This window comes from Macrotis lagotis, chromosome 1, assembly GCF_037893015.1.
Source record: "Macrotis lagotis isolate mMagLag1 chromosome 1, bilby.v1.9.chrom.fasta, whole genome shotgun sequence".
NCBI classification, from domain to species: domain Eukaryota; kingdom Metazoa; phylum Chordata; class Mammalia; order Peramelemorphia; family Peramelidae; genus Macrotis; species Macrotis lagotis.
This window is the reverse complement of record NC_133658.1, coordinates 835945959-835956048: the sequence shown is the minus strand read 5'-3', so window position 1 is coordinate 835956048 and position 10090 is coordinate 835945959. Positions and strand designations below refer to the sequence as shown.

Below are 10090 nucleotides of genomic sequence, written 5' to 3'. Positions count from 1 at the left end.
AGAGGGGAGGTTTGAGAGGAAATCTGAGTCAATACATATTAAATCTATTAGTGGTGCAAATTGATATATCAGATTCAAGGGGGAAAGAAACATCATAACTAACTGAAAAGATAAAGAAAAACTCCAGTGACATTTCACAAAATCTAAAGAGTTAGAGAAACTTTCAAGGGCCACCCAATCTAACACATACCTGAATAAGATGTCATTCTACCTGGCCTCAACTGCTAGTCATCAAAGACCTCCAAGGAAGGGGATGGGGGATGGGGAACGGGTGTCCTATATCCTTAGCTCATTCCTTTTGAGATAAGTGAAGAATTGCAATAGAAACTTTGTCAAATAAAATCTAGGTAAACTATACTTACAACATTCCCCTGAGCTATCTTGGGATCACTCTCACTCACTCTGTTATTAAATCTTGTTGACTCATATCCACAATCTCTCAAGTCTCAGTTCTGCATATTCATACAACCACTCTAGTACAGCCTTTATCACCTCTCTTCTATTTTATTTTTATAGACTCCTAATTGGTATTGATGATTCAAGTCTCTTCTCTCTTAATCTATCCCCCATACATACCAAAGTGACCATTTCATTCATGACAGAGCTAAAATATAATCTTATCAAAAAGTTCCAACGGCTCCTTATTGCCCCTAGACTTAAAAAACTCACTCTTTTAATTGCTATCTAAAGTCCTTCACAATCTGGTACCTGTATTTCTAGACTTCCTTTTCTCTTCAAGGATTCTATGGTATAATCAAATTGATCAACTCACTCTTCCTTATACACCAAGCTCTCTTTCCTCACCCTGGGTCCATCTTCATTTAATCTCCAAGTCTAGAATGCACTCTGTCTCAGTTTTGAAAGACTGAAAATAGACTGAAAAACCCTATCTTCTTGCCAAGGTTCATTTCAACTACCATCATCTATTTGAGGCCTTTCCAAATTCGATCTCACTACCAGCTGTAGAACCTCGTCCAAATTTACTTGAGCTCAGTCATTAACAAGTGCTGTAAAAATAGTAATGGTATGTTCTTGGAATCATGTTGGATTGTGAACACTGCATCCTTTTTCAGAGGTTCATAACCCATCAACTTAAATGTCTTCTAGAATTCTGTGAGCAAGTGAACTCAAGCTTACCAACCTTTCTATAGACTCCACTCTTCCTGATTTCAAGAATCAGGACATTTGTTTCCCTCTAGCTCTCAAGCTCTCCTGTCCTCTGGGATATTCAAAAAGCGCTCCATTGGTACACAGTCTCTTACTGCCTGGGGCCAGTTCACCTGGGCCCCATGGCATGAATTTACCAAGGATGGTCAGTGTTCTCTGACTATCTCCTTTCTTATCTTGGGTATTTACTTTTCATTAGTCACAAGCTTTTCTGTCCTCAGTCCCATAAAGACCATTCTTCTTGGAAGGGAAGGGGAAGTTGGAAGCAAATAGGTGATGGAAAGCTCTTCTCATCAGGCCTTGGTTGCTCAACATTTCTGAGCCTCCTTTTCCACAATGTCACTAAAAAATCCCAACAACAAAACTCTTTTCACTGCCTTTGGCTCACTTAAGCTTTAGCACCACTGCCTTTACAATACTGCCTCACACTTGTCCCTGGTCCTTGTTTCCATTTTGAGTTTTGTTTTTTTTTTAAATCTGAGTTGGATGGGGAGCTCCTTGTAGAACCACATTATTCTCTTTAGACAGTTCCTCTTTCACAGAAATTTGATTTTAAATAGCTCTCCCCCATTGTATTCAATTTACTATATATATACTTTGCTGTTGCATGGTAATTCTATGCTTGAGAAAAGTGTCAACAAAGACATGGAGACAAGAGAAGACAAGTTATACCTGGAGGACAGATGCAGTTATGTCCAAGCTGGCTGGAGATTAGAGAAGAGGACTATGACACAAAGCTGAAAGTCCAGATATCAACGTGGAGGGCCTCCACTCTGGATCATGACCCATGGAACTGATTCTTGCCTCACCCTTTTCTTCCAGTGAAGAAGGGAGTGAAGGCTTAATCTTCTCAGATTTGGATCTCTGCCCAGGGGTTAACTGTCCTTGTTCAAACACCCTTGGCCCCATCTGTACTTCAGTCCCAATCAACTCATCTACTCTGGGAATCATGCCATGGGGCTTGGAACTATATTCATTCTTGCCTGCTTTGCTTTGGTAATAGTAATTAAATTAATGCCATCATAGCTCTGGGTGTGACAATCCAGTGCCTTATGGTTCCATTGATTATTCCTGTGACTCTCTTTCTTGGCCACCATTTCCTTACATGTACTTTTGAGTTCTCTCCTCTTCCTTCCTGAGGACAGAGACTCTCTCATTTTTGGATTTGTATCTTTATTGCCTAGCATAGAGTCTGATGTGTAGTAGGTACTTGAAAATACTTTTTCAAAAGACAAAATATACTTTAATTAATGCATCCAATAATAATGTTCCTCCTAGAATCCTTCTCCCACTTTATTACAATTAAATTAGATGAAAGGAAAATCCAAGGAAGGAGGAGAGAAGACAGAGATGTGGTAGTGGGAGGGAGGGGGTCTGAGGGAGAAAGAGGGGAAGAGAAGAAAAAGAGGAAGCCAAGACCACTGTTCCACCAGACCCCACGAGAGAGCTGGCCCTAGTGACTCAGCCAGGTTGGATGGGTAAACTTGACCCGGGACAGCCCCAAGTGCCTCACCTGCACAGATAGGGCACTGGCCACTCTCCTGACCAGGGTCACTACTTGTGTGTGGCTGGGGAGGCTGTCTTCTGCGCCTCACCTTCCTGCGCTGCTGTCGACCTGAGCTGGCTGGAGGCCTGAAGGACAAAACAATGCAGAGTGGCATTGTCATCAGCAACAAAGGCTTGGCAGAGGGAAAGGGACATTTACTATACCAGGGACTCTATCCCCAAGACCTACCCCCTCCAGGTGGCTTTCCATCACTAACCCCACCCTCAACCTTTTCATTGAAAGGTACTTTAGCTGTATACTCTGGTAAAACTAGAATAACCTGTCAATAAATAACTTGCTTCTCTGTAAAAATATTCTTCAGGGGGTTTTGTGAGGCTTCTTATTCACTGAGCAAGGCTGACTATCTCTCTAGTGATTAGAAACTCCCAATAGGTAGAAAATAAGAATGGTCCCAATTTTTATGCACTGCTTCTGTCCATTCATCTCAGCAATACCAGTAGCTGTAGTCCACTAAGACCCTGGGATCTGTCTGCCACAAAGCAGGCTGTCATTAGGGAGATGATCAGGGAAGCAGGGAAATTCCTTCTAAAGAGGACATGTGGGGTGCTGAGGAGGGCAGTGCTGAGAGAGAGTTGAGGTACCTTCTCTGTGGGTTTTGTAGTTTCCGTCTCTTTATCCTACTCGATTCATTCTCTGAGTTCTGTTCTTGTGACCCTGATTCCTCAGCCTCAGGGACATCTGTAAATCCAAGATCATGGTTATCATCACCATCATCACTAATGACAACATCCTACATATGCAAAGCACTTCAAGTTCAGAATTATAGGCTCTCAGGGCTGGATGGTGGTACCTTAGAGTCAACTTTAAATGTTTACAGGTCTTCAAGTTGGATTTAGCACAATTAATGAAATCATGAATGTGGTCCAAAAATACAGTAAAACCTTACCTAAGTAGAAATGCCATCTATACAACAGTTCTTATAAATGCCACCCCAATTCTACCTAAATATAAGCAAAGTATTGGAAACTTCCTTTCTATTGAGACACTCCATTCCATTTTTTGGACTGTTCTTGTCAAATTGCTTTCAGAAGGCAGTGTGATACAGTGGAGAGAATACTTAATTAGAAGGTAGATCTGAATTCTAATCACTGATGTATGATAAGTTCTTGGGCTTCTGTGAACCTTAGCTTCATCATCTGTAAAGTACAGATAATAGGACCTGCCCCACCTTAACTCACAATTTCATTTCAAACATTAAATGGCATAACAGAAGCGGTCTGATTCTCACAACCAAATCTTTTATTAACTCCTTTTTACAGATGAAGTAAGTGATGCCTTTAATTAGAGCATAGGAAATTGTTTAGTGAACAGTTACAGCAAAAGAAGTTGGACATCTTTTAAGGAGAATTTCAACCAAGTTGTGGTAGTCTGCTGAACTGCCCTTCTCCACCCTGGATAACAAGGAGTGGTCACCCAGCAAAGAGCCCACAGTGACACAAAGACATTATTTTTGTCCTCACTTTTGTCTTTTCAATACTCCCCTTATTTAAAAAAAAAAAAGATCCATCAATCAAAATGCCATTTGCAGAGGTCATAGTTAACATGATGAGGGTTATTCTCAAATGACTTTCGTAAGGGCATTGAGAAAACAATGAAATAGATATAAAGCCTGGAGTTCCCTCAACTTGAGACAGTTGACACAGGGGTAAGTGCTGGACTTAAGAGTCAGGAAAATCTGGGCTTGAATCCACCTCTGCCACTTACTAGCTTTATGACCATAAGCAATTACTGAACCTCCCAGAGACCCAGTTTCCTCATCTGTAAAACTGGGCTAATAACTACATAGAATGCCTAAGTAACTGGGTTGTTGTGAAGGCCAAGCAAGTCCATGTAGGACTAGTGCTCTAAAATCAAACTAGAAATTGGTATCAAAAAGTCAGTTGTTATTGTCAGACACCTCCTGGACCCAGAGTCTTACCATTAGGACTTGTTTTCTTTAAAAGGAATTTTCTAAAGGGGACTGAATGGGAGGCAAGATATCACAAATGCCCACCAAAAAACCATGCAGTGAACAGAGGGTATATAGTGAAACCATAAAGGACATAAAGAATGAATATCAGGGGGGCAGTTCAGTGGCACATTGGATAGAGCACCAGCCCTGGAGTCAGGAGGACCTAAGTTCAAACTGGCCTCAGACACTTAATAATTATCTGGCTATGTGACCTTGGGCAAGTTACTTAACCCCATTGCCTTGCAAAAACCAAATAAATAAATTAAAAAAAAAGAAAGAATGAATGTCATACCATCCCTGCCCTTCCTTTTCCCTTGAGAATAATAATCCTTTTTCATTTGTCAAAAAAAAGATACACAAACTATTTGCTTCCTCAATCTTGAGGCATAAAGATTCATCCTTTTTTATATTCCTTCAATGAAACAAATTTTCCATTTCTGTGTTTTTACTTTTTCTACCTGAAATTTGGTTTGTAGGCCAACCTTATAAATAAGGGTGTATAAGGACAACAAATGCCAAGGAAAGTAGGAGGTTGGGGACCAAGAGTAACATGTGCATGGGATGGCCTAACCTGAGCTGGTAGTATGGTTGAGGGATGGTTCCCCTTGGTGGTCCCCAGGGCTCTTTGAGGTAGATGGCAGGGCCCGGCGGGCAGCAGAAAGCACCATGTGGGCGGAGCGTCCTAGAGCCCCAGGCTGTAGCTGCTGTAGGCGGCTCCTGAGCTCAGTCACCTGCCTAAGGCTCCTGCAGGGACAAAGAAAGAGAGAGCTTGGTAGGGTGCTCAGTTACAAGAGCCTTTCTCTGGTTACCGAGGACTGCATATTTTTCCCCTGACTGGGCAAGCCATCAGAGTAAACAATGTGATCCTTCCTTTAGAAGAGGCTTCTATTCTGATCAAGTCCTGGGTCTTGGAAAGCACCTAGCCTAACATATACACCCAGATCCCACTCCTAAGGATTCTCTATTTATCACAGATACACAGATCTAGGCTTGAAATTTCACCAAATTCACATAGAAAAACAGTCAAGAATCAGTTACTTTGATATTACTTATGTGACCTTAGAAAATAGCAACCTCTCTGGACCTGTTTTCTCATTTGTAACATGGGCTTAGACTAGATGGCCTTGGAAGTTCCTTCCTTCTCTCTATCTAAGATATTTTGTGTCTCTTAGACTGATGACTTTGAAGGCTGAATCTCTTTCAGACTTGGGGGGGAGGGGAGGGGAGGCGCAGCTTATATATACACATATGTCAAACTGAGGAACTATTGGGATATGGGCCTAGGTATTTTCATCAGATGAAATAGTGCCTTCAGAAGGACTGGATCTGTTGATCTATAAAGATATTATTAGTATTAGAAGGGCAAGGGGGAAGCAAAGAAACCTACCCCACAATACTAAATCTGAATCATCACTTAGAAAAATGACTTGGTCAGTTTTAGGGTTAGGAAGAACTTGGAAGGTCAGGGAAGGAGAAAAAGAAATGGGAACAGGCTCAAGTCCGAAGACTATTTATTCAGGTACCTTTGGCCACGACAGTATGGAAGATGAGACCTTGTTTGCTCTAATAATATATAGGGTGAGAGACCATCAGGAGTAGCAAACTCTCCTGGAGACACCCTAGTAAAGGAGTCTAATCTGCTTTCCCCAGTGCATTCCCCCTTTGCCCTTGGAGTTACATACGGCTGTGGATCTGGGAAATATGTTCTCCGGATGGCAGGGCTGGCAAGCCAAGGGCTGTCTTGAGGCGATTGTGTAGAGGGTTCCACCTTTGATAAGGGAGAGTGAAACACATGAAATACAAACCTTCACCATGAGGGGGCACCATTGGCAAACATCAGCTCACCAATCCTCTTTTCCCCCCTATACTGGTGTTTCATTTATGTTTTCATCAATATCTGTGACCCGGTTACAGGTGTCTATGTTTACAGTGGACTTAACACTGACAGTTTTATGTGCATGGAATGGAACATCTCTTACCCATTTCTGCCTACTGAAAATTTTTTCTTTTTTTTGATACCCAGCTCAGGGATCATCACCTTGATTTGAAAATGATCTCTTGACCTCTCTTTAAATGTTTAACTGATACTTTTCTTCTCATATTTTATCACTTCCAAGTGATCCCATTTCCTTTCTATTAAACATTCTTCTGTAACAAATACATAGAGTCAAGCAAAACAAAATAGCCAAGAGGACATATCTGAAAATATCCTACACGGGGAAGGCAGACTTCTCTAGAGTAATCTGCATTCATGTGACTAAGCTAAAGTCATGTGCCTCAATATTGTTTTCTTTCACACTAATTCTGCAAACTTCACCCAGTGAATTTCTCACTTCACAAAAATCTTTCTAATTTCTCTGAAAAGTCCATGGTCATCATTTCTTTGTGCCAGTGATATTATATTACATTCATGCTCCATAATTTGCTTAGTCATTCTCCAATTAGTGGCACAATAAAAAGAGTGCTGAATCTGGAGTCAAGACTCATCTTCTTGAGTTCAAATCAAGCACTAGCTGCGTGATCCTAACCCTGTTAGCCTCTGTTTATTTAATCTGTAAAATAGCCTGGAGAAGAAAATGGCAAACCAATCCAGTATCTTTGACAAGAAAACTCCAAAATGGAGTCAAGAAGAGTCAGACATGACTGAAAAAAGATTGAACATACAAACATGGATGTTCATTTTCAGTCTGGTTCTTTGCTATTATAAAAAGTGACAAAATAATTCCAAATTATTCCAAATAATTTCCAAATTATATCATATCTCTACTAATAATGCATTAGTGAGCTTTTCTTCTTACAGACACTCCAACATTTGTCATTTTGGTTCATCTGATGAGTTTGGGGTAAAACTTAAAGAGTTATCTTAATTTGTAATTCTCTTTATATTTACTGCAAATATTTTTTTCTCAATTAACTACTTTAACTCTAGTTTGACTGATTTTATTCATGTAAAAAGTTTTTTCAATTTCATGGAGTTGAGATAATTTTATCATTTGTAATCATTTCTACCCTTTGTTTAGTTAAGTATTAATTATTCCCCAACCATAGTTTTACTTCCTTCTCCTCCAATTTCTTAATGATATGACCATTTATATTTAGATCACATAACCATTTGGGACTTCTTGTGGTCTGTGGTCAACTTAAGTCTAATTTCTGCCAAATGACTTTTCAGTTTTCACTGAAATGCCACAAGACTATTTTCTACCTATGCATGTTAATGTTATAAAGTACTTACAATTAACTGATGTAGATGGACACAACATAGTTCCTTAGTTTAGTCACAATGAAAGGACAAATATAAGTGTTGAACTTAGAATCAAGAGATCTGGATTCAAATTCCACTCTAGATGGATTCAAAATCCACTACCAGATGTGCAAACACAAAAAAGTCTTTAACAGATAAGAGCCTCAATTTCTTCATCTGGAAAAATGGATATAGTGTTAGAAACTATATCCTTATAGGATAAATACCTGAATCACATATATTTTTCTATTCAAGGCATTACATAAATATGAGGAATTATTCTTGGTAGAAGTAGACACAAACAAAAGTTTGATGACAGATTCTAATTATGTATAGATTTGTACACATGAACATACAAGCTTATGTATTTATGATTCTCTCTTCAGTCTGTGATTTCTAATTAGGTCCCACAAATGGCACAGAAAGAGGAGGAAGGACACAGGCTGTTCTGTTCCCCGAGTACTTGTTTAACCTCTGACACACCTGGCTGTCGTCAGGTGCTTGAGGGCTTTCAGGGTCTTCTCTGGGCTCCAACAGAGAACGTACACGAAGGAACATGAGCCCAAAGGGCTGCCAACGGTTGAAGGGCTGGCTGCAAGTCACTCGAAGCCTATCCCAGCTTTCACTTACTGCTGGGGCCAGAAAATCCCCTGAAGAATTGGGAGAAGGAATGAACAAGGTTATAAAGGAACAAAAAAAGAGACATGATGAGGAAGACAGAAGGAAAGGAAGAAGGAGAAGATAAGGAAGGAGGTGGGGCTGGGAGGGAGAAAAGGAAAGGTGGTAGGAAAAGAAATGAGGAATGATATGGGAACATGAGGAGATTACAAAAGGGAGGAGGAAGAGACAAAGACAAAAAGCAAGAAAATGTAATCAAAAGAAAGGGAAGGAAGAAGATAAATAGAAAGAAAGGAAACAAGCCACAGAGAGGAGAAAGGGAAGAAGAGCTTGCCTTCTCTTATTCTTCCTCAGGCACTGGTGTGAAGAACTAGGTAGGGCTGAGCCTTGTTCTTATGCAGTCATAAGGAAGGCCAGACCTAGCCTTCCTTCCAAGCTTCATTTTCCACCATAGCCAGTAGCAGCAGCCACTTTCTCAGTATTTCAGCCTCACTTCTGTCTGCTAGGGTTAATGCTTCACATTGGACTAACAGGAGTGGAAGGCCTGGCTTATGGGTAGCAGGCAGCAGACACCAGAAACCTTTCATCATCAGCCTCCTGAACTACCTCCAAAACGATATTAATGAGAGGCTCCTCCAGTTTGGGTTTCCCTAGAATATCACTACCTTAACTGATCAAGCAGCAAACATTTATGAAGTGTGGCTACCCCACACCAAGTGCTAGGACAAAAATGATATAGTCCCTAATCCAAGAATCTGTTGTATCTGTTATCTGTCCTCTGCTGCCACATACATCCCACATTCACACACACAGACTTTAAACATATCCCTTGCAAAAAGAGGTCCATCACTGCCACCTGACACCCACAGACACAATCAGTATTATACTTTGCACACACACACGTCAGACATTAGACAAATCACCCTCACAGCACCCTGATATATAGACCCAGCACATCCATGTGATGTCCTACATATCAATAGCACCTTCCTTACATATAACAGACCAAACATCTCACATACCCAACACTTTCTTACTAATATCAAATCTTTTATTTACACATAGACCTATTATCTCTATCCACACATTCACAGACAAGATCATAGTCTTTATACAAAGATCAGTTTTCTCACACATCCTATAGGCATGAAATAGATTTTCCCTTTGCATACATATTCTATATCTAATATCATATTCTTCCTCAAACACACACACATGTACACTCCATATAAACCTAAGTATATGCATAAACATATAAATATACGTCTCCCATATACCTTCCTATCAAGGTATAGTCCTTTATGCTAAATTATGAAACATTTCATACGCACACACTCACAATCTCTCCTCCCTTCCCCTCTTTACCATCTTTAAACATGCGGACCCCTGAACGATTCTTTCCCAGTTTGGAGTCAGCTGGTGACATCAGTGTGGCCATGGGAAGCAAGGTCAGAAAAGGCCTGCCTGGGGGCCAGGAGGAACGTCCCACATCCACCTGCAAGAAGGCGCAGCCACAGTTCCCTAGAGACAAATAGGGCAGGGG

General features: G+C 40.6%; 1 protein-coding gene across 2 annotated transcripts in view; it reads right to left on the bottom strand.

Moving 5' to 3' along the window:
* The window catches only part of XNDC1N (XRCC1 N-terminal domain containing 1, N-terminal like), a 30397-nt gene that overhangs the window by 4987 nt on the left and 15320 nt on the right, over positions 1–10090 (bottom strand). For both annotated transcript variants that reach the window (XM_074217321.1, XM_074217320.1), the window contains exons 4-9: positions 9913–10068; positions 8413–8579; positions 6368–6453; positions 5257–5429; positions 3316–3412; positions 2681–2799 (exon numbers count right to left, since the gene is read on the bottom strand). In XM_074217321.1, the coding sequence (XP_074073422.1) occupies positions 2681–2799; positions 3316–3412; positions 5257–5429; positions 6368–6453; positions 8413–8579; positions 9913–10068 (798 nt within the window). The remainder of the gene's footprint in view (positions 1–2680; positions 2800–3315; positions 3413–5256; positions 5430–6367; positions 6454–8412; positions 8580–9912; positions 10069–10090) is intronic.